Genomic DNA, 25,702 nt, shown 5'->3' with positions numbered 1-25,702 from the left:
CAAAGTAATGCTTAATTCCTTGCTTCCTCATGGTGCCGTGTTCGATCCTGGGAGAATGAAAGCAAGCCAATTTTTGCTTTATTTTATTGTGCTTGAGCGCTACTCATTTCCTCTTTGTCCTTAGGTTCGAAACCCATAGGAAGCATTATGAAGCAATTTCTTTTGAATTGTTCTTGGGTGAAGCCCGATATTGCTCTTGAGGAGGGCAGATCTCTAAATTCATAAGGTTTATAATTCATTAAAAATCAATTAATTCTTGCTCAAACCTCATGATTTAGCATCAATTTAATGGTAGTTGCTTGATTTAAAGAAGTTATGCATTTTCATTCCAAATCACTTACTTAGGATGCAAGAAAGTGCATAAAGACTAATAAAACAAGTGAAATTAGCTTGAAAAATGGGTATATGATGACCTGTCATCACACCTCTAATTGGGGACTTTAGCAAAGCTAAGTCATAATCTGAAAAGGTTCACCAAGTTTTGTGTCTGTGGCATTTATGTATCTGGTGGTAATACTGGAAAACAAAGTGCTTAGGGCCATGGCCAAGTCTCATAAAGTAGCTGTGTTCAAGAATCAACATAGTGAACTAGGAGAATCAATAATACTATCAAAAATTCTGAGTTCCTATAGATGCCAATCATTCTGAATTTCAAAGGAAAAAGTGAGATGCCAAAACTGTTTAGAAGCAAAAAGTTACTAGCCCCGCTCATCTAATTAGGACTAAGCTTCATTTATATTGTGAGATTCATTGTATATTCTCTTCTTTTTATCCTATTTTGTTTTCAGTTACTTGGGGACAAGCAACAATTTAAGTTTGGTGTTGTGATGAGCGGATAATTTATACACTTTTTGGCATTATTTTTAGGTAGTTTTTAGCAGGATCTATCTACTTTTTAGTATATTTTTATTAGTTTTTAAGCAAAATTCATATTTCTGGACTTTAATATGAGTTTTTTTGTTTTTCTGTGATTTCAGGTATTTTCTGGCTGAAATTGAGGGACCTGAGCAAAAATCTGATTCAGAGGCTGAAAAAGGACTGCAGATGCTGTTGGATTCTGACTTCCCTGCACTAAAAATGGATTTTCTTGAGTTACAAAAGCCTAATTGGCGCTCTCTCAATTGCGTTGGAAAGTAGACATCCTGGGCTTTTCAGCAATATATAATAGTCCATACATTGCCTGATTTTTGACGACGCAAATTCGCGTTCAAGCGCCAATTTCCTGCCATATTCTGGAATTAAACGCCAGAAACAGGATAAAAGCTGGAGTTAAACGCCCAAACTGGCATAAAAGCTGGCATTTAACTGCAAGAAAAGTCTCTACACACGAAAGCTTCAATGCTCAGCCGAAGCACACACCAAGTGGGCCCAGAAGTGGATTTCTGCATCATTTACTTATTTCTGTAATCCTAGTAACTAGTTTAGTATAAATAGGACTTTTTACTATTGTATTGGGAATCTTTGGATGTTTAGTCCTTAGACCTAGGTCTTGGTTATTCTTGTTCTCTCTCTGGGGCCGAAACCAATGAACACCATTATCGCTTATGTATTTTCAACGATGGAGTTTCTACTCCTCAAAGATTAAGGTGTGGAGCTCTGCTGTTCCTCGAGTATTAATGCAACGTACTATTGTTCTTCTATTCAATTCAAGCTTATTCTTATTCCAAGATATCATTCGCATACAAGAACATGATGAATGTGATGATCAAGTGACACTCATCACCATTCTCACTTATGAACGCGTGCCTGACAAACACTTCTGTTCTACATGAAAACAAGCTTGAATGCAAATCTCTTGGGACTCTAATCAACGATTCACATCGTTTCCCCTCTGATAATGGGGCATCTGAATTTGAGATTAGAACCTTCGTGGTATAGGCTAGAAATAATTGGCAGCATTCCTGAGGTCCGGAATGTCTAAACCTTGTCTGTGGTATTTCGAGTAGGATATAGGAAGGGATGACTTTGACGAGTTTCAAACTCGTGACTGTGGGGTGCAGTGACAGTGCACAAAAGGATCATTGGATCTTATTCCGACACGATTGAGAACCGACAGCTGATTAGCCATGCGGCAACTGTGCCTGGTATTTTTCATCCGAGACGAAAAATCTGACAGTTGATTAACCGTACAGAAACCGTAGAGGACCATTTTCACTGAGACGATGGGAGGTAGCCATTAACAATGGTGATCCCCAACATATAGCTTACCATAGAAAGGAGTATGAATGGTTGAATGAAGGCCGTAGGAAAGCAGAGATTCAGAAGGAATAACACATCTCCATACGCTTATCTGAAATTCCCACCAATGAATTACATAAGTATCTCTATCTTTATTTTATGTTCATCTATCTTTTAATTATCAAAACTCCATAACCATTTGAATCCACCTGACTGAGATTTACAAGATGACCATAGCTTGCTTTAAGCCGACAATCTCCGTGTGATCGACCCTTACTCACGTAAGGTATTACTTGGATGACCCAGTGCACTTGCTGGTCAGCTGCACGAAGTTGTGTATCATGATTTCGTGTACTAGTTAACTAATCAAACAAAAGAAAATTTCAGTTCGTGGGTGTGGAAAGGAAGAGATTATTACCCCACAGAGATCGGTCAAACGACCTCCACACACTTAAAATTTAGCACGGTCCTCCGTGCTACTAGCAATGCGCAAAGGGTGATCGGGACCAGAATCTCCACTATTCTCCTTATGATTGTGACGTTGGGATTTTCGCTAGTAAAGAATTTTGTAAAAATATAGTCGCATTTTGAGTATAGATTCTAAGCCAACAGAAAATCCCTTCGTACAAACGTTTTGGTTGTCACAAGTAACAAAACTCAATAAATTTATAAACCGAAGTATTCAAATCTCGGGTCGTCTTCTCAAGGAATTGTAGGGAAGTATGATTTATTATTGGTTATGGAAAAATAGTTTTTGGGTTTGAAAAAGGTTTTAAGCAAGAGAAATAGATTGCAAGAATTAATAAATTAATAACTAATAAAATTCTTGGCAATGTATGAAAACTGGAAGTCCTATCCCAGTTATCCTTATTAATTGTGATGAGAATTGGATTTTTCTCCCACTAAGTTAACCTCTAACTATGAAGGTAAGTCAAGTGGATGGAATAAGTTTGGTTTCTCAGGTCCTAGTCTTTCCTTGGAAAAGGCTAGAGTTATTGGAACTCGAGTTAATTCTTGAAGAATTCCAATTTTCAGTCGACAATGAGTTTGACAACTCAAGAGTTACCAATTAATCAATTAAAGCCAAGAATATAAAAAGCTAAATTGAAATCATAAATATCTGGAATACCTCAAATGAAGATGTCAATTCTAACATGGACAATATTCATAAGCCAATTGGGCAACATAAATCAAACACAAATAAAAGCTTCAGAGTAAACAAAAATAGAAGAGAAACATAAATTATTAAATTTGGTATAAAGAAACAATCCTAATCGTAATAGAAATCCTAATCCTAAATCCTAAGAGAGAGGAGAGAACCCCTCTCTCTAAAAACTACATCTAAAACCTAAAATTGTGAGTAATAAATGAATGATTGATTTTGCTCCACTCCCAGCCTCTAATCTGTGTTTTCTGAGTCGAGAATTGGGTCAGAAACAGCCCAGAAATCGCTGATTATGAAATCTGGTTCGTACAGGTCACGGCAGAGTGACGCGGAGGCGTCATCCACGCGTTTGCGTGGATTGAGATTTTGCAGATGCGACGCGGGCGCGTCATCCACGCGTTCGCGTCACCTAACTTTGAGGCAGCTATAGCAAATTATATATCGTTGCGAAGCCACGGATGTTAGCTTTCCAATGCAACTAGAACATCTCATTTGGACCTTTGTAGCTCAAGTTATAGTCGTTTTAGTGTGAGAGGGTCAGGCTGACAGCTTTGCAATTTCTTCAACTTCTTGTATTTCTTCCACTTTTGCATGCTTCCTTTCCATCCTCTGAGCCATTCTTGCCCTGTAATACCTAAAATTGCTTAACACACATATCAAGGCATCGAATGATAATAAGAGAGGATTCAAATAAAATAAAATAAAAGCCAAAGAAGCATGTTTTTAATCATAGCACAAAATCAGAAAGGAAAACATAAACTCATGCAATTAGTATGAATAAGTGTACGAAAGATTGTTAAAATCCACTCAATTTAGCACAATATAAACCATAAAATAGTGGTTCATCAACCTCCCCACACTTAAACATTAGCATGTCCTCATGCTAAGCTCAAGAGAACTAAAAGAGTGAAGAGGAATGATAAAATGTATGAAATGCAACCTATCTATATGAATGCAACTACATGCAAAGATGTTTCTACCTACTTGGTTAAAAGTAAATAATTTCTCCAAGACAAAAATAATTCAAATTCCACTAATTCAAATCATACAATGAAAACAAGTAAATTTGTAAGAAGATAGCTCATGAAAGCAGGGAATATAGAATCAAGCATTGAACCCTCACTGGGACAGTGACAGTGCGCAAAAGGATCATTGAATCTTATTCCGACACGATCGAGAACCAACAGCTGATTAGCCATGCGATAGCTGTGCCTAGTATTTTGCATCCGAGATGAGAAATCCAATAGTTGATTAACCGTACAGAAACGGTAGAGGTTCATTTTCACTGAGACGACGGGAGGTAGCCATTGACAACGGTGATCCCTAATATACAGCTTGCCATACAAAGGAGTGTTGAAAATTTAAGTTCGTGGGTGTTGAAAGGAAGAGATTATTACCCCATGGAAATCGGTCGAACGACCTCCACACACTTAAAATTTAGCACGGTCCTCCGTGCTACTAGCAATGTGCATAGGGTGATCGGGACCAGAATCTCCACTATCCTTCTTATGATTGCTACTGCCAAATGGAGTTGAGGTGGATGTGCATATATCGGGCTCCTCTATGGATGGGGTAACAAAACTCAAAAGCTCCTTTATGTAAGCAAATCGGTGTTGATTCCGCCGTTCATATCTATCTATCTTCTTGTGTAAATCCTCAATTCGTTGGTGGATGGGTCTTTGTGGTGGTGCGGATGAGGTGGAAGGAACAGTAGGTTGGGGGGCTATGTCAAGGCCTAGGGTAGGGTGCCTTTGGGAAGCTATAAGTATTTCCCGCTTGGGACGACATCGCCCTTAGCCAGAATTGTAGCCTTCATGTCCATAGACATCCAAGGAACACCTTCAATAGCAACTAAATCAGATACCAATGCTGGAAATGGTAGGTTACCCCGGCCCTGAACTTGACCCATCGCTTGTTGGATGAGAAGCGGGATGTTCACCGGCTTCTCCGTGAGAATACACCAAATAAGGAGAGTGAGATCCATCATGAATGACAGCTTGTGGGTGCTAGGTAGCACATAGTGAGATAGAATCTGGGCCCAAGCTCTAGCCTCCACAGTGAGGTACCATTCATCAATCCATAGCGGGGAACAAGAGTTCACAGAAGCAGTTGGGGAACCTTGAGGATTCCCTTGCCGGATTGCTCTTCTCTTTATCATCGATAGGAACGGATGTTTTCGCCTTCTTAGAAAGGGGTTTGGCTCCTAGTGTAGGATGTGCCTTGGAGGTTGACTTTAAGGATCCCACTTTGTGGCCGATTTCTTGGGCGCCTTCTCCTAGCCTTTCTTGGTGGCCATCCTGAAAAAGGAAGGAAAAGGGAAACATTAAACCCAAAGAATCAACTCATGGAAAGCAACATGCAAATGGGAAGTAGTGCCCAAAAGAAATTGTGTGTCTTGAGGACATGACAGCTACACATGTGATCAAAAATACTATAGAAGCATGGGTCAAAACACTTAGCATGGGATGCAAGAGTGATCAATGCATTCAATAAAGCATGAGAGGAATGAACTCAATCATCCACAATAAAAAGCAAGTCATGGTATATGAGCATCAAGTTGGCAAGCATAAAGTAAAGTAGGCCTAATGCACTTAAAAGAGAGCAAGTGAATGAGGAGGAAGCACCAAATTAAGAGTATAAGATCAAAATGAACCAAAATGGCATACGTGCATTTCCTCTAACACTTGGTGTGTAATTATCAAGCAATCAGCAAATATGAAACACTCAATCACCTAGAGCCCTAAAATGAAATCCCCGACAACAACACAACACCGCATGATTACAAAGACATCAAAAGATAACAAAAGGATCAATCAAAGTAAAGTAAAACTCAAGTTTAACATCCATGGAAAAATAAGAAAGGAGGAAAAGTAAACAAGCAACAATTAAGCAATAGAATCATGCAACCAAAAAGAAAGTAAGAGAGCAACAAAAAGAACACGCAACTAAATGAACAAGAAATCAAAAGAAAGCAAGAGATGAGAGGTGGAAGAAGTAGAACCTTGGGAGGGGAAGAGAGCAAGGTGGAGTGTTGGTAGCAAAAGAGAGAGAGAAGAAGAAGATGAAGTGTTATCAGAGGTGGTGGTGGTCGTCGGTAAGTGGCCGGAGACAAGAGTAGAAGATGGGAGAAGAAGAAGAAAGGTAATGGAAGAAAGAAGATGGAAGAAAGAAATGATGTAAAGAAAGAAGGAAGGGCGTGCAGGGTGTAAAACTGCATCGAGCGATCGACGCCCGTGTGCACAGCACGCTTGCACGTCAATCTGTAGAGGAGTGAGGGACGCGTAAGAGTCATAGGCGCGTACTCGTGAGGAGACTTGTGCCTAAGGCACAGAGTTGGCACAAGGTTGGCCTAACTCTCGGGTTTCTGTACCACTAGTGGCGTGCAGCACATGCGACGCGTACGCGCCGAGCACGCGTACGCGTGCATGTTCAATATGGCAACCGACGCGGGTGTGCCAAGCATGCTTGCGCTTGGGTCGTAGGCACAGGATAGGCACAAACTTGGCATAACTCTCGGGTTTTTTTACCAGAGAGTGCAGAATGCACAACTGATGCGCGCGCACAGTGCGCTTGCGCGTGGGTTAGTGAAATAGGAAGGGGCGCGCAGGCGTCAAGCACGCTTACGCGTGGGTTGCTTGGCATAGAAAATGCATAATGTGGGCACAAATCTCTGGTTTTTGTACCAAGAGTTGTGAAACCAAGCCGACGCGTGCACGCACAATGCGCTTGCACGTCATTGCCCCCCCCTTTTTTTTTACAACATAAGAAAATGCAATTTAACACATTCTTTGCATTCAATCAGCTAGATAAGTTGAGAAAACACTCACAAAATCATTCAATACTCAAGAAGAGGTATTTTCTCAACACAACCAATACAACAAAATTTTCCAAGATTGATAAAATCCTAGTGAATACCACAACAATCTAATAAATTCAACAAAACCTATCATATCAAAACATATTAAAATAAGCTCAACAACATCAAGAATCATAAAATTCACAAAGAATCTAAGGCTAGAAGTAAGAAAGTATATACAAGAACGATCATACCGTAGTGGGGTGTCTCCCACCTATCACATTTGTTTTACGTCCTTAAGTTGGGCGGTCCTTAGCTTAAGCTTCCTCTCTTTTTGGTGCATCCTCAAGTAGGAGTACTTCCACTTCCTTGGGTGACTTGTAGCCATGGTATTTCTTCACTCTATGGCTATTCACCTTGAAGGTTGCGTCACTTTGAGGATCAAACAATTCCACCACACCATAGGGCTTTAGCTCCTTCACTTTGAAGGGACCTTCGCATCTTGAACGGAGCTTTCCAGGCATAAATCTGAGCCTTGAGTTGTAGAGGAGAACTTCGTCACCTTCTTGAAAATCCTTCTTCCGAATATGGTAATCATGGAAAGCCTTATTCTTTTCCGTGTAAATCCGGGCATTCTCATATGCCTCCATTCTAAGACATTCAAGCTCCTCCAGTTGCAATTTTCGGGCTACACCTGCCTTGGTGATGTCCATATTGCACTGCTTCACCACCTAATAGGCTTTGTGCTCAACTTCCACCAGAAGGTGGCATGCCTTACCATAAACAACCCGAAAGGGACTTATCCCTAATGGGGTCTTATAGGCTGTCCTATATGCCCATATTGCATCTCCCAACTGAGAGCTCTAGTCTTTCCTTTATAGATTTACCACTTTTTCCAAAATTCGCTTAATCTCTCAGTTGGACACTTCCACTTGCCCATTTATCTGGGGGTGATATGCAGTTGAAACCTTGTGTGATATCCCATAGTGCTTGAGTAGTGCTTCTACCTTCCTGTTACGAAAGTGGGAACCTTGGTCGCTCACGATTGCTCGTGGCGACCCATAGCGGCACACAATATTATTTCTAATGAAAGAAATCACAGCATTAGCATCATCAAGGTGAGTAGGTATCGCTTCTACCCACTTTGATATGTAGTCAACCGCCAACAAAATATACAAATACCCACTTGAGTTAGGAAATGGCCCCATAAAGTCTATGCCCCATACATCAAAAATTTCACAAAATAACATCGGTTGTTGAGGCATTTCATCCCTTTGGGATGCATTTCCCGACTTCTGACATTGGTGACATGACACACAAAATTGGTTAGCATCCTTAAATAGTGTTGGCCACCAGAATCCATAATCCAAAACCTTTTTAGCCGTCCGTTTTGAGCCAAAGTGGCCACCAAACTCGGACGAGTGACAAGACTTAAGAATGGGTTGGATTTCAGATTCTGGAACACATTTACGAATTACTTGGTCTACTCCCCTCTTCCACAAGTGAGGGTCATCCCAAATATAGTATTTGAAATTGCTCAACTTATCTCTTTGGTGTTTTGAAAAGATGGGAGGATAAATCTTAGCAACCAAGTAGTTCGCCATAGGGGCAAACCAAGGAAAACAATCCGAAACAGCATGCAAACTATCCAGAGGGAATGACTCATCAATCGAAAATGGGTCATATTTAAGATTTTCAAGGCGGCTTAAATAGTCCGCAACTAGATTTTGTGACCCACTTTGATACCTAATCTCAATGTCAAATTCTTGCAAGAGCAAGATCCAATGTATGAGCCTAGGTTTTGACTCATTCTTTGTCAACAAATACTTTAAAGCTGCATGATCCATGTATACCACTATCTTGGAGCCTAGCAAGTAAGATCAAAACTTATCCAATGCATGAACAATGGCTAAAACCTCTTTCTCCGTAGTGGTATAGTTGGATTGTGCCGCATCCAATGCCTTTGAGGAGTAAGCAATGATGTAAGGGAGCTTACCACCGCGCTGTGCGAGCGCGGCACCTACGGCATGATTTGACGCATCGCACATGATCTCGAACGGTTGCGTCCAGTCAGGGCCCCTGACAATTGGTGTTGTGGTAAGAGCTCTCTTCAACTCCTTAAATTCTTCCACACAAGCACTATCAAACTCAAGGTCTACATCCTTTTGGAGTAGGCACGATAATGGCAATGCAATCTTGCTGAAATTCTTGATAAAGTGCTTAAAGAATCCTGCATGCCCCAAAAAGGAATGGATCTCCCTCACAGATGAGGGGAGAGATAAACTAGTAATGACATTAACCTTGGCAGGGTCCACAGAAATACCCTTGTCAAAAACTACGTGTCCTAACACTATGCCTTGTCTTACCATGAAATGGCACTTTTCAAAATTTAGAACAAAGTTAGTGTCAAAACACCTAGCTAGGACCTTGGCCAAGTTCTCTAAACAACTATCAAATGAAGTTCCATGCACGCTGAAGTCATCCATAAAGACTTCCAGACAACTCTTCATAAGATCAGAAAAGACACTTGTCATGCACCGCTGAAAAGTGGCGGGTGCAGTACATAGCCCAAATGGCATCCTTTTGTAAGCAAAGGTGCCAAAGGGACAAGTAAATGTGGTCTTTTCTTGATCCTCAGGAGCAATATGAATCTGGAAGTATCCAGTAAAACCATCAAGAAATTAATAATGGGATTTACCCGTAAGTCGGTCCAACATTTGGTCAATAAATGGCAGAGGGTAGTGGTCTTTCCTCGTTGCGGCATTCAACCTCCTATAATCGATGCACACTCGCCAAGCATTTTGTACTCTTGTGGTGACCACTTCACCATCTTCCTTCTTGACGGCGGTGATGTCCGATTTCTTTGGGATAACTTGGACTGGACTCACCCACTTACTGTCATAAATTGGGTATATGATATCCACTTCAAGTAGCCTTGTGACTTCCTTTTTCACTACATCAAGGATATTTGGGTTGAGTCTTCTTTGGAGTTGTCTAACCGGCCGAGCTCCTTCTTGGAAAAAGATACGATGCATGCACATATGTGGATCAATTCCCACAATGTCACCCAAGCTCCAACCGATTGCTTTCTTGTGCTTCCTTAGGACCTCTAGGAGCTTCTCCTCTTCATGGCTAGAGAGCTCACTAGAAATAATGACCGAAAACTCTTGATAGTCCCCAAGGAATACATACTTCAAATGAGATGGAAGAGGCTTCAATTCACTTTTTACCTCCGATTGGGGTTCTTTTTCACCAAGCTCATGTGATTCATTCTCAACAATTTCCCTTTGTTGACCTCTTGATCATCCTTCTCCTCAACAATAGGGTAGCATAGCTCGTTGTGATCTTTGCTTTGCACTTTTGCTACTACCTCATCAATCACATCACATCGAAGAACGGAATGCTCTTCGGGTGGGTGTTTCATGGCTTCCTCCAAATTTATCTTGATTGTCTTTTCTCCAACCTCAAAAGAATATATGCCAGTAAAGGCATCTAACTTAAATTTAGAGGTCTTCAAGAAGGGTCTACCAAGTAGAACGGAGGAGGAACTTCTACCCTATGTTGGTGGCATTTCAAGGATATAGAAGTCGACCGGAAATACCAAATCCTTGATTGCCACAAGTACATCTTCGGCTATTCCCATCATAGTAATCACACTCTTGTCGGCTAAGGCAAACCTTGTGGCCGACCTTTTCAAAGGATCCAAATTCAACCTTGCAAACACTAAGAATGGCATGATGCTCACGCAAGCTCCTAAATCACACATACAGTTATGAAAAAAACTCCATCAATACGACAATAAACCAAACAAGGTTTAGGATCACCAAACTTTTCAGGAATAGGCTTCATCAATGCAGAAATAGAACTACCCAATGACAATGTCTCCGACTCACCTATCCTATCCTTGTGTGTGCACAAGTCTTTTAAAAATTTTGCATACTTCAGAATTTGTTGAGTGACATCAAGAAGTGGGATGGTTACCTCAACTTTCTTGAATACTTGAAGCATGTTCAAATCAAACTCTGGAGCTTTTTTGGCTTTCTTTATCATGGAAGGAAATGGAATAGGAATGGATTCATCCATTGTAGCTTTCCTCTTGGGCTCCTTGAGGCTCACTTTTTCCTCCTCTTGCCTTGTGCTCATCTCCTCCTCTTCATGTGGAGCTTCAACAACCACTTTTTTCTCATGAATGTCTTCCAAGGCCCTAGGAGGTATCTCCTCCAATGTAGTCCCCGACTGTAGTGTAATGGCATTGAGTGCACCTTTTGGGTTTGGAAGGGATTGGGATGGAAGGTTAGAAGAGCTTGAAGGTTGGTTGGTGTTGTTGGAGGAGGGTAAAGCCAATCTTGAGATCATCTCGGTGAGGTTGGCCAATTGAGCACTCATGCTATCGTGTTGAGCATGCATGGCACTAAATTGAGCCTTGTTATGCTCTTCATTCTTCTCCACGATAGCTCTAAACTCATCAACTTGGTTAGTGGAAGAAGAAGAGGCTTGGTTGGTTTGATGACTTTGATGTGGCGCTTGATATTTAGGGTAGTTGTTTTGGTGATTTTGGTTGACTTGATGGTTGTTGTTGTTATGGTGTTGGGTGATGACATGTCATCATGTCATGTTTTTCTATGCTTTTTCATACAAGAAATAGATGATTTGTGCTTAATTATTGAATGATTTTGTGCTTAAATGGTATATTTCCTTGATCTTTTGATTTTATAAATTTTGTAAGAAATAAATGGGAAAAAAAACAAAAAGAACACAAAATAAGCTAAAAAGAAGAAAAGAGAAATTTTGGGTACGCTTTGGAACTTAAGACCACGCTTTTAAAAGCGTGGCCCAGGACCATGAAGCCTTGGCATTAGTAATGATGCATATGCATTTTTATGCATGCATAAACTAATAAATAAAAGCATGCATGCATTTAATTATTAAAAGCCTTATGCATGCATGAATAATTAATAAGTAAAGCATGCATTTAATGGATGAAATGCATGAGCTTCACGTTGCCAATTAATGCATGCATGAAGCATTGAATCATTAATGCCAAATGACGGAGTGCTACGGCATTACTAAAGGAACCAATGAATGCATGCATGAAATATTTGATTCGTAAAGCCAATGAAATAAATGAACGTTACATTGGCATTAGTAATTAAGTTCATGAAATGCATGTCACGTTGCAACATGAATGAAAGGAGCGCTGCGCTCTTTTCACTAACCAAGCGCTACATCATGCTGGGGTAAGGAAAAGCAGCGCTCTACAAAGCCAAGGAAGCAAGGCAAAATTAATAGCGCTCGGTTAACTCAGTTAATCTTTTCGGGCTCCTTCCCAAAGAAAAATAAAGTGAAAAATCAAGGAGTGGAGGCCACAAGGTTCGAACCTAGAACCTATGGAACCAAGAGGAGCGCTACTTGGAAGGAAAATCAGCCAAGATGACCTCACAAGGAATCGAACTTGGGAGCTTCATGAAGGGCAAGGAAGGAGCGCCACACATCTTACAAGGAAAATAGGCTAAAATGGCTCAGCAAGAATTCAAACCAAGGGACTTACACTCAAGAGAAGCACTATCCTTGTTTGCTTCACAAAGAAAATGGGTGCTGAAGTGCTTCCACCAAGGCTCGAACCTGAAGCCTCATTCCACAACAAAGGATGATGCGCTCTCCCCATTCATTGAGCGCTACCCTCCTTGTTTTGGCCAAGGAAATGAGCCCTACGGAGTGTGACACGGAAGGCTTGGGACGCACCAAACTTGGCAAGGCCAAGGCCCATGGAGCGCTTCGCTCTTTGTGACAACCGAGCGCTACCCTGATGCTTGGTCCAAGGAGCTTGTCACGTAGATTGGAAGGCAAAGGAAACAAGGGGGAGTGTTGTGCTCTCTTAGTTAACCGAGCACTCCCCTGGAAGGTTCCCACACACTAAACCAATTGAACTAAGGCCATCCGGATTCACTCTTCCTCAAAGCTCAAGGCTCTAAGCATCAATGATTAGAGAGTTAAGAAAAGAAACAAATGAGCTTAATGAAGTCCTCTAATTCAAATGCTTGTGGTGCTTATGTATCAAGTAGTAATACTTGAAAACAAAGCATTTAGAGTTGTAGCTTTGTTATCAACTCATGGGGCAAAGCACCCAAAGGAGAAGCCAATAAGAAAATCAAAAGCTTGTTTCAAGGAAGAATTATAAGAAAAAGATTTCATAAATTGAGCTAGATAGAAGCATCACTCATCTATATTTCTTTTGTGATTGTAGCATGCATAAGAAATTAGCCTACCATGAACATTAACTTGCTACTCTTCTTACCTTGGATTGTCAATCTTTATTGCATGATTCTTTTTTTGCTTGGGGACAAGCAAGGTTTAAGTTCGGTGTTGTGATGACATGTCATCATGTTATATTTTTCTATGCTTTTTCATACAAAAAATAGATGATTTGTGCTTAATTATTGAATGATTTTGTGCTTAAATAGTATATTTCCTTGATCTTTTGATTTTATAAATTTTGTAAAAAATAAGTAGAAAAAGAAGCAAAAAGAGCACAAAATAAACTAAAAAGAAGAAAAGAGAAATTTTGGACACGCTTTGAAGATTGAGCACGCTTTGGAACTTTAGGCACCCATGACCATGAAGTCTTGGCATTAGTAATGATGCATATGCATTTTTATGCATGCATGAACTAATAAATAAAGCATGCATGCATTTAATTATTAAAAGCCTTATGCATGCATGAATTAATAACTAAAGCATGCATTTAATGGATGAAATGCATGAGCTTCACGTTGCCAATTAATGCATGCATGAAGCATTAAATCATTAATGCCAAATGAAGGAATACCACGGCATTACTAAAGGAACCAATGAATGCATGCATGAAATATTTGATTAGTAAGGCCAATGAAATAAATGAACGTTACATTGGCATTAGTAATTAAGTTCATGAAATGCATGTAACGTTGCAACATGAATGAAAGGAGCGCTGCGCTCTTTTCACTAACTGAGCGCTACATCATTCTTGGTCTGAGGAGCTTGTCACGCAGATTGGAAAGCCAAGGAAACAAGGGGGAGTGATGTGCTCTCTTAGTTAACCGAGCACTCTCTTAGAAGGTTCCCACACACCAAATCAATTGAACCAAGGCCATCCGGATTCACTCTTCCTCAAATCTAAAGTAAGTAAAGCCCAATTAACATCACTCAAAGGCACAAGAATCAGTTAGCTTAGGAATTTATTTTAATTGTAATTTGTTTTAATTTCATTTTCATTTTTTTAAGGGAGGCTGGCTCCACTAGGGAGCAGTAGCAGTAGAGAGCTCTCTCTTTTAGTCTTCCTTTTTGAATTTGAGTTTTGAATTGAGATTGAAGGAATTCTGTTACATTCTTGATCTGAGATCTCTCTTTGTTTAATTTCTGCATAATTTCATGGAATTGTGATTTGAATCTAAGTTCTCTTTAATGCTTTCATCTCTATTTTCTTCTGCAATTGTTCTCTGTTGGATCAAGGAAGGAATTGAGATCTAGACTTGTTCTCTAGTCTCATTCAAACCATGAGATCTTCAACTTCTCTATTAGTTATTGCAATTGAACTAAATTTACTTTCTGTTTTGCTTCTTCAAGCAATTCTTCTTTTCTGTTTAGATCTGCTGCATTTTAATTCACCCTTCACTTCTCTGCTGATTGTCATTTACTTTCTCTTGTTTAATTTCTGAAATCCCAGCTCCCCAAGCCCTTTATGATTCAAACAATTTACATTTCTTGCACTCTAAGCTTCAGCTATTTACATTTCCTGCAATCTAAGATTCTGTCATTTATATTACTTGCACTTTAAGATTCATCTTCTTTACTTCCTTTGTCCTTTAATTTACAGTCAATTATCCTTCTCCCTTTAAATTTCATGCAATTTAGCTTCTGTGGATCCAAATCACTCAAATTAACACTTGTTTGCTTGACTAAATCAACCACTTAACTAAAATTACTCAATCCTTCAATCCCTGTGGGATTGACCTCACTCATGTGAGTAATTACTACTTGATGCGACCCGATATACTTGCCAGTGGATTTTGTGTTGGATCGTTTTCTACACATCATTGGGATGAAGATTGGTAGTTATTGTTGTGGTGAGAAGAAGAGTTGTTCCATCTTTGATTTTAATGGTTCCCTTGCGCATTATCATTCCACCCTTGATTGGAGTTATTGCCATGAGGGTAGTTGTTGTGGCCTTGGTTTTGGTAGGGTGGACGATTTTTATAGTTCACATTGGCTACGGCTAGGGTGTACTCCTCTTGAATTTGATGACACTGATCAGTGTAATATGCGGTGCTAGAACACAAGCCTTATATCCTAAGAGGGCCTTCAATTTGAGGAACTTGGGGGGAAGGTCGAATGGCTTGGATGGAATAGAATGCCTTTTGCTCCTTATGCATCTCGGTGAGGATGGCAATCATATCCCCAAGTACTTTGGTCAAACTTGCTTCGGAAGGGGATGCTTTCATCACACCCTTAAAGGGATTGCTCCTCACCCTTACGTGTTGTGTAGCATTGGCAACATCATTTATCAAGCTCCATGCCTCCACCTCCGTCTTGTTTTTAGAAAGGGAACCACCACCATAAGTGGTGAGTAGTCTTCTATCTTCCGCACAAAGACCTCCGGTAAAGTAACTTATGAGCAAGTGAGTGTTCAATCCTTGGTGGGGGCAAGTCTCCAATAACCTCTTGAATCGACTCCAATACTCATACAAGGTCTCTTGATCTCTCTGCATTATACCTGAGATCTCCTTCCGGATGTAGTCGGTCTTTTCTGGCGAGAAGAACTTGTCTAAAAACTCTCTTCTCAAGGAATTCCAATTCGTCACTACGTCATCCGGTTGGGAATAATACCACTCTTTCGCTTGCCCTTCAGGGGAGAAAGAGAAGGAAAAGACCATGATGTCAATCTCATCGGCCCCATGTCTTCGGGCCGTGCCACTAGATACTTGAAAATCTCTTAGATGTCTGATGGAATCTTGACTCGGAAGCCCATGATACTTAGGAAATAAGTTGATCAAACTATTCTTCAATTCAAAGTTCGGGTCAAGATTGGGGAACCTCGTTTGCAATGGTGGAAGAATGAGGTCCGGCGCCCCTTGTTCATGCAAAGTAATCCTATGTGGTTCCACCATGTGAAGTTCACCCGTGGAATGCGAAGATGTATCAGTAGTACCAATAGAAGAATAAGAAGTAGCGGACTCCAAGTCGCTCTCGGACCCGTCTAGTGATTCGGTATGCTCCTCAAGTATGGCAGAAGTACTAGCCGTATAGCCCAACCGACGCCTAGCTTTTCGAGTGCGTAACAAAGTCCTTTCAATTTCTAAATCAAGCTCGACTAAGCTAGAATTTGGTTGGGACCGAGTCATCAAACTTGAGAGTCATAGCTCATATACACAAGAAATCTAAACTAAGAACAAAATATAGAAAGCAAGTAAACTATCTACACTATCTACATATTCACATAACCAATGCTAAGGCATATATTGCACTCATTCCCCGGCAACGGCGCAAAAAATGATCCCGTTGGTAGTATAGTTCCCAACCGATGACCAATCCTCGAATCGAATTTTAAAGAGGGATTTGGTTGTCACAAGTTCAACCCCAATACAAGTTAACCGAAGTATTCAAATCTCGGGTCATCTCACGAAGAATGGGCAAACATGTGCATTAACATTGGTTAGAAATTCAGGGTTGTAAATTGTTCCGAGGGTTACCTGAAACTGTAGGTCGATCTCGGTCGAGATCTTCTGTGTTGGTCAGAGCCGACGTGTCCGGCAGGTGTATAGCGGCCGGAGCTGGTGTGTCCGACTTGTGGGACTGAAAGTGCTTGCTGATCCTTTGTCCCCGGAGGGTGGGGGTATGGTGGACAAAATTGTGATCATCAATGTTGTATTCTTTGTTGTTGTATGGAATAATTATAATGGCTCTTTGCTATGTGTGATCACAACTCCGTTCAACTAACCAGCAAGTGTACTGGATCGTCCAAGTAATAAACCTTACGTGAGTAAGGGTCGATCCCACAGAGATTGTTGGTATGAAGCAAACTATGGTCATCTTGTAAATCTCAGTCAGGCGGATAATAATTGATTATGGATTTTCGAATATTAATAAATAATAAACAGAAAATAAAGATAATTAAAATAGGAGAGAAATACTTATGTAAATTAATGGTGGGAATTTCAGATAGGCGTATGGAGATAATGTGCCCTTTCTTTTTCTACTTTCCTACTTCTTCCTTCAAGTTCTTTCATTCCTTCCTATGGCAAGTTGTTTGTAGGGCATTACCGTTGTCAATGGCTACATCCCATCCTCTCAGTGGAAAATGTCCAAATGCTCTGTCACAGCACGGCTAATCATCTGTCGGTTCTCAATCAGGTTGGAATAGAATCCCTTGATTCTTTTGCGTCTGTCACTAACGCCCAGCCTTCAGGAGTTTGAAACTCGTCACAGTCATTCAATCCCAGAATCCTACTCAGAATACCACAGAGAAGGTTTAGACTTTCAGAATTCTCATGAATGCCGCCATCAATCTAGCTTATACCACGAAGATTCTGTTTAAAGAATCTAAGAGATATGCGCTCGGCCTAAGGTAGAACGGAAGTGGTTGTCAATCATACGCGTTCATAGGTGAAAATGATGATGAGTGTCACGGATCATCACATTTATCAAGTTGAAGTGCAACGAATATCTTAGAATAGGAATAAGGAGAATTGAATAGGAAATAGTAGTAATTGCATTAAAACTTGAAGTACAACAGAGCTCCACACCCTTAATCTATGGTGTGTAAAAACTCCACCGTTGAAAATACATAAGTGAAAGGTTCAGGCATGACCAAATGGCCAGCCCCCCAAAACATGATCAATAGTCTCCTCAGATGAAGAATAAAATAAAACTGAGACCAAAGATGTCTAATACAATAGTAAATTATCCTATTTATACTAGACTAGCTACTAGGGTTTACAACGTTCAACTCCGGGTTGTGACGTGTTTCTGGCGTTTTACTCCAGACAGCAACATGGAACTGGCGTTGAGTGCCAGTTTACGTCATCAATTCCCGAATAAAGTATGGACTATTATATATTGCTGGAAAGCTCTGGATGTCTACTTTCCAACGCCGTTGAGAACGCGCCATTTAGAGTTCTGTAGCTCCAGAAAATCCATTTCGAGTGCAGGGAGGTCAGATTCCAACAGCATCAGTAGTCCTTTGTCAGCCTCCTTATTAGAGTTTTACTCAGGTCCCTCAATTTCAGCCAGAAATTACCTGAAATCACAGAAAAACATACAAACTCATAGTAAAGTCCAAAAATGTGAATTTAACATAAAAACTAATGAAAACATCCCTAAAAGTAGCTTGAACTTGCTAAAAACTACCTAAAAACAATGCCAAAAAGTGTATAAATTATCCGCTCATCACAACACCAAACTTAAATTGGTTCTTGTCCCCAAGCAACTGAGAATCAATTAGGATAAAAAGAAGAGAATATACTATAAATTCCAAATTATCAATGAATATTAATTCTAATTAGATGAGCGAGACTTGTAGCTTTTTGCTTCTGAACAGTTTTGGCATCTCACTTTTTCCTTTGAAGTTCAGAATGATTGGCTTCTCTAGAAACTTAGAATTTCGGATGGTGTTAGTGATTCTCCTAGTTAAGTATGTTGATTCTTGAACACAGCTACTTATGAGTTTTGGCCGTGGCCCTAAGCACTTTGTTTTCCAGTATTACCACCAGATACATAAATGCCACAGACACGTGACTGGGTGAACCTTTTCAGATTGTGACTCAGCTTTTCTAGAGTCCCCAGTTAGAGGTGTCCAGAGCTCTTAAGCACACTCTTTTTCTTTGGATCACGACTTTAACCACTCAGTCTCAAGCTTTTCACTTGGACCTTCATGACATAACTACAACAAATTCGGGCTGAAGCAACCCTTTAAAAACGTTGCCTATAATAAGGAAAAATGTTGCCTTTGATCAAAGGCAACACTTTCCGACAAAACGCAACGCTTTTTGGGGGGTTGGCTATACGGCCGTTACCTTTGGTCTAAGGCAACGCTTTTGTGTATCAAAGGGAACCCTTTTTATGGCAACCTTCAAAAAGCATTGCCTTTTCTACAAAAAAAGCAACCCCTCATAAGGGTTGCCTTAGAGGACCCAAACACAACGCTTTAGACAAGACTTTATGGCAACACTTTTACGAGTTGTATTTTCTAATACATAAAGCAACACTTGTCCAGATTTTTTTAAGTTGTCTTTTCATATACTTAAAGCAACACTTGTCCAGGTTTTTTTAAATTGCCTTCTTCGTATACCTAAAGCAACACTTATCCAAATTTTTTTTAAGTTGTCTTTTTCATAAACCTAAAGCAACACTTATCTAAGTTTATATGCAGTTGTCTTTTTCTATTACCAAAAGCAACACCTTATTGAGTTTTTGTTAGATTCTCTTTTTTTATATCTAAAGCAATATATTTTTTTACCTTTGTTAATGACAATTGAAGGATATATAGCACACACTAATAATATTTAAATATTTAAATTCAATTTATTCAATATAGGGAGAATAGGCTAATAATATATATTGCATGTATATAGAAAGGTGTTCCAAGTACCAATGAACATATTTGCTGCGTTACCAAGTCAAATAAAAATTTAACATAAGCAAATAAAATACATGTTTTTCTCATGATGAACTTGAACAAAAGAAAATAGTTTTTTTCATTTGAAACCAAAAGGACTTTGTGCTTCACTGTTGTGCCAAGAATCACCTTTATCTCTTCAGAAAACCTCATCCAACTATAAGCAAGTTGTAGCTGATGACATGTCATCATATACCTATTTTTCTATGCTTTTTCATACAAGAAATTGATAATTAGTGCTTAAATATTGCATTCTTTTATACTTAATTGGAAGATTTCCTTGATCTTTTAATTTTATAAATCTTGTAGGAAATAAGAAGAAAAAGAAGCAAAGAAGCACAAAAAAAGAGGAAAAAAAGAGATTTGGAGCACACTTTGAAGTTGGAGCACACTTTGGAGGCTTAGGCCACGCTTTTAAAAGCGTGGCCCATGACCAAATTAAAGAAGAAAACAACCAGCACGCACACTGCCCTGCCCTTGCCAAGGGCAGAGCAAAATCATGATGAAACAAAGTGAGGTTGGAGCAAATTTTCGCTAAGTTAAAATCTGGCCGCTCACAGCATGACCATGCCTCCTTCAAAGGGCTATAACTTGAGCTACAGACGTCCAATTGATGTGCTTCCGGTTGCGTTGGAAAGCTGACATTCAGAGCTTTCCAACGACATATAGTAATCAATATTTGGCGTACAATTGAGGCAGGAACGAAAGGCATCTTTAAGGGCAAAAAAATAAGCGAAAATAAACAAATGTGCTTCCACCAAGGTTCGAAGCTGGAGCCCCACTCCAAAGCAAAGTAGCGCTCAATTTTCTGCCCTGCCCTCTTGGAGAGCAGGGCAATGTGCTCTTCATGGAAAATCAAGGAAAATTGCTCCCCCAATTGCTTGCCACAAGAATCGAACACGGCACCATGAGGAAGCAAGAAACTAGGCCTTACTTTGGTGCCAAGAAAACCAAGGAAAAGAAGTAGCGTGTGCATCCACCAAGTTTTGAACTTGAAACTTCACTTTTGGAAACACTGCCCTGCCCTCCGCGAGGGCAGGGCAGCATTTTGTGGTGCATGGCCAGCGGGCAGAATCTGGCGCACCAAGGGGGTCTCGGCAGCATCAGCACGCACGGGCAGCAGAATCTGGCGCACCAAAAAACTCTGCCCTGCCCTCCACAAGGGCAGGGCAACCTCCTGGGAGCAACATATGGGCCAAAATCAACCAAAATTCAATTTAATTCAAATCCTCACCAAATTGAATCAAGGCCATCCAAGACCCATTCTCCCTCAAATCCAAAGCAAGCAAAAGCCTACTCAACATGACTCAAAGACACACAGAGAAGCTAGATTAGGAATTTCATTTTTGTGAATTTGTTTTTAATTTCAATTTCATTTTATTTTCATTTTGTAAAAAAAAAAAAAGCCTATATAAAGGGCATCATTCTCATTTCAGAGGGGGAAGCTGAATTAGAAAGGCTAGCTCCACTAGGGAGTATTAGGATTTGAGAGCTCTCTCTTAGTTTTCATTTCTGCTTTAAATCTTGGGTAGAGAATTGAAGAAATTCTGGTTCAATCTCACCTTGAGATCTCTTGTTTACTTTTTCTGCATAATTGAAATTCACATACTGCTTCATCTTCTCTTTAATTCTGCAATTCATTTTTCTTCTTTCTTCTGCAAATTGTTCTCTGAATTGATCAAGGAAGGGCTTGAGATCTAGACTTGTTCTCTAGTCTCATTGATTCCCTGAGATCTTGAATTTCTTTTCTGAATTTCACAATTGAGTTGAATTTTGTTTCTGTCTTGATCAAGTGAGCAATTGAGCTCTTGGCTTTTCTTCTGTTTTTACTGTTTCATTGAAATTGTTAGTTTTACTTTGAGACTTGAAAACTGATCTATGTCTCTTTGTTGCATCTCATTGCTCCCAATTTAATTTCATGCACTTGTGTTCTTCTGCAATTTACATTTAAGCTACTGTGACCTTGAATTTACTTTTCCTGCAATTTAATTTCCTTGCAATTGTTCTAAGCTTTGATCTATTGCTCTCTTTAATTTCCAGCACCCAACCCCCCTTTACTTTTCATGCAATTTACTTTTCTTGCAATTTAAGTTTCAGCTATTTTACTTTCTTGTTATTTAAGTTTCCTGCCATTTTACTTTCTGTAATTTAAGTTCACTGCAATTTTACATTCTACTGCAATAATTCTCACTCACCAATGTTAGCTTGACTAAACTAATCACCCACTAAAGTTACTTGATCCATCAATCCCTGTGGGATCGACCTCACTCTAAGTGAGTTATTACTACTTGATGCGACCCGGTACACTTGCCGGTTGGATATGTGTGTTGGAAATTCATTTTTCCACAAAAACACCATCAAGTTCTTGGCACCGTTGTCGGGGATTGATTAGATCAACAATGATTAAGTGGGTGAGAAGTCTAGATCAAGCATTTTTTTTGTTTTTGTTCTCTGTTTTAAATTGATATCAAGGTGTTTGAATTATTGCCTCACTAAGAAATTCTATCTCTGTGACATGAATTTCAAATTTCATTGATGTTTACAAAATACAAATGGAGTTCAACTCATCTTATGGTCAAACAAAATTTTATGGGATATCACCCACCATCACCGATCTCTAATGATGGTTGGAAATATCACCAAGAAGATACAAATTCTGAGCACTTCAATCAATGGATACTTGCTCCAGAGTCACAAATTGATCAAGCTGAGCACATGAGATACTGTCAAGAACCACAGAATGACTTATATCATTATCCTCATGGTGTCTGGACATATCAAGAAGAATGTGAACAATCAGTTAAAATGGGACACCTTCCAGAGACACAATATGATCCAGATTTTGACGAGTCTAACAACTACTCATATTGTGGCTGGGAAAGTCAAAATCAAAGAAATCTTAGTAATCCATACTGTGATGAGTTCAATAATTCTTCAAATTGTGATTTAGAGGATCTCCTTCAAATGTCCAGAGGATTTTTTGAAAGACAAGAACAAGCCTGGAAAATGAAAGAAATCCTCCGTCAGAGGACAAATGAGCACCTGAAGAACATAAGGAAACACTTAGAACCATCAAACAGTAAAAATCAATTTGTGAGAGAGGAAGTGGAAAAGCAAGATGAGGAAGCCTCTGTGTCAAGTGAAATTTCAGTGAAAAAGGAAGAGGTGGTGAAAGTATTTGGACATGAGCCAAGGATTCTACATTCACAAGAGCCACTTGAGGTGACAATAAAACACAAAGATTCCCTCCCAGAGGCATTAATGGAAAATTATGAAGAAGAAAAGGAGAAAGACATTCAAGAGAAGTCACACTCAACTGAAGTAGAGAAGTACATGAAGGAAAAGCTCATGGAACCACCAATGCAAGAGGCTCTTGATAAAGAAATCACTCCAACAATCACACAGCAACTAAAACTTGGATTCAAGGAAGTGAAGGCAATTAACAAAAGCACCAAGAAGAGGATTGTGACCAAGATATCAAGGACAATATTCAAGAAAAGGTCAACTGCAAACAATCCTCCCCCTGATCAAGCAAGCAAGCTCAATCAAGCCATTTGCAAAAAGAAGCTTGCTAAGAGAAAACCAAGAAAGGGAACAATAGCTGAAACTTCTCCTCCCTTGAAGTCATTCCTCTTAATAAACTGGAAGAAGAGGAAGAAAGTGAAGAACAGGTAGACAGTAGGTACATTTCTTTTCCCTTGCTTTGTTTAAATTTCAATAAATTGGCATATGATCACATTCTAAGTTTGGTGTTGCCCTGCAACAAATTGTTTTCAATTCCTTAGGATGATTGCATCAATTCTACATGAAAGTATCACATTAAGATTCTAAGTTTGGTGTGCCACTTATTTTTCTATGCAACTCATCCAGCAACATCACTTGTCTGCATAATCATATTGCCTTTGCATTGTTATTTTTCTTTTGTTTTGACATTTCGTTTGCATTCTCTTTGTTTTAGTCACCTCTTTATTTTTAAGTTTTCTTTTATCAACTGTTTTTGTTAATACAGCATCAAGAGATCCTCATTCATGACAGATTTTTGGCTTGGTGATTGTATTCAACAAATAACAGATTCTTTTGTTCAGTTTTATTTCAAATAAAATTGACATATGGTTGCATTCTAAGTTTGGTGTTGCTATGCAACAAAATTTGGTTCTAATTCTTACTAGATACTTGCATTAATTTCAAGTGAAAGTGTCACACTAAGTTTGGTATGCCACTTATCTTTTATGCAATGTATTGTGCTCACCTTCTTATGTTTGCAATCAAAATGTCTTTGTCTCTGATGCCTTGATTGTTATCTTTCATTTTGCTTGCTTAAAACACATGTGCTACTAACATTTCATTGTGTAAGACATTCATGATCCATCTTAGCCCCATAGCCATTGTTCTAATTATTGCTTGAGGATAAATAAGCATTCTGAGTTGGTATGGGAAGGAGAAGAATGGGAGAAAAATGACAACAATAGAGAAGATGAATTGCAAGATTGTAAAGTTCCTTTTCCTCTCATTTATTTCCAACATTTTAAATTGCATGATTGTTTTTATATTTTCTGTATGCATGTGTGGTATGACTAAGCATAGCTTGAATTTGATTTACAATATGGTGTTGTACCATTATGACTACCAACTTGAGTTTTGTGAGTTCAAAAGCAGTAAAGCATCATGATCATAAACAAACAAGGAATTAAAGAAGAATTTAGCATGTGCATACAAGTATTGGAAAGCTAGTATGATTGATTGTTGCTCAATTGCCTTGGACTTTATTTAATTGAAGTTTTTCATCTAGTACATTTTGTGAAATCTTTTAAAAATCATGAAAACCTTGAAAAAAAAGTAAAAAAGGGCAAGAAAAGAAAAAGGGAAAGAATGAGAAAGCTGAAGGCTCTGAGTACCAATGGCAATTTATTTGCTAAGTGCTTGTGGTGTTTATGTATCAAGCCAAATGCTTGAAAACAAAATACTTAGAAGTCAAGGCTAGGCTCAAGTGTAAAAGCACTCCCTCAAAGCTCAAGGCTCTGAGCATCAATGATTAGAGAGTCAAGAAAAGAAAAGAAAAATGAGCTTAATGAAGTCCTCTAATTAAATGCTTGTGGTGCTTATGTATCAAGTGGTAATACTTGAAAATAAAACATTTAGAAGTCGTAGCTTTGTTATTAACTCATGGGGCAAAGCACCCAAAAAGAGAAGCTAAAAAAAAAAATCAAAAGCGTGTTTCAAGGAAGAATTACAAGGAAAATATTTCATAAAATGAGCTAGATAGAAGCATCAATCATTTATATTTCTTTTGTGATTGTAGCATGCATAGAGTTTTTAAGAAATTTTTAAAGGGATGGAGAAACAAGAAGGTTCCTACAGAAGGTTTCTCCCCTGGGGACAAGGTGATATCAATCCACCATCCATAAATCCCACCCCATATTCTAACCATTCCATCTCAGTTACCTCAAGCGTTCACAATCAGAAAGGTCATTTGATGACATGTCATCATATACCTATTTTTCTATGCTTTTTCATACAAGAAATTGATGATTAGTGCTTAAATATTGCATTCTTTTATACTTAATTGGAAGATTTCCTTGATCTTTTAATTTTATAAACCTTGTAGGAAATAAGAAAAAGAAGCAAAGAAGCACAAAAAAAGAGGAAAAAAAGAGATTTGGAGCACACTTTGAAGTTGGAGCACACTTTGGAGGCTTAGGCCACGCTTTTAGAAGCGTGGCCCATGACCAAATTAAAGAAGAAAACAACCAGCACGCACACTGCCCTGCCCTTGCCAAGGGCAGGGCAAAATCATGATGAAACAAAGTGAGGTTGGAGCAAATTTTCGCTAAGTTAAAATCTGGCCGCTCACAGCATGACCATGCCTCCTTCAAAGGGCTATAACTTGAGCTACAGACGTCCGATTGATGTGCTT

At 39.3% G+C, this 25,702-nt stretch overlaps 1 protein-coding gene across 1 annotated transcript in view; it reads right to left on the bottom strand.

Annotated features, from left to right (window-relative positions):
- Nucleotides 1-3,434: 3,434 nt before the first annotated feature.
- The window catches only part of LOC107479224 (uncharacterized), a 26,946-nt gene continuing 4,678 nt past the window's right edge, over nucleotides 3,435-25,702 (bottom strand). The window contains exon 5 of the mRNA XM_052259039.1: nucleotides 3,435-5,640. Coding sequence (XP_052114999.1) covers nucleotides 5,416-5,640 — 225 coding nt within the window. The 3' untranslated portion in view covers nucleotides 3,435-5,415. The remainder of the gene's footprint in view (nucleotides 5,641-25,702) is intronic.

Source organism: Arachis duranensis, chromosome 3, assembly GCF_000817695.3.
Source record: "Arachis duranensis cultivar V14167 chromosome 3, aradu.V14167.gnm2.J7QH, whole genome shotgun sequence".
NCBI classification, from domain to species: Eukaryota; Viridiplantae; Streptophyta; class Magnoliopsida; order Fabales; family Fabaceae; genus Arachis; species Arachis duranensis.
Note: the sequence above shows the minus strand (reverse complement) of the source record. Positions and strands in the feature narration are given on the sequence as shown.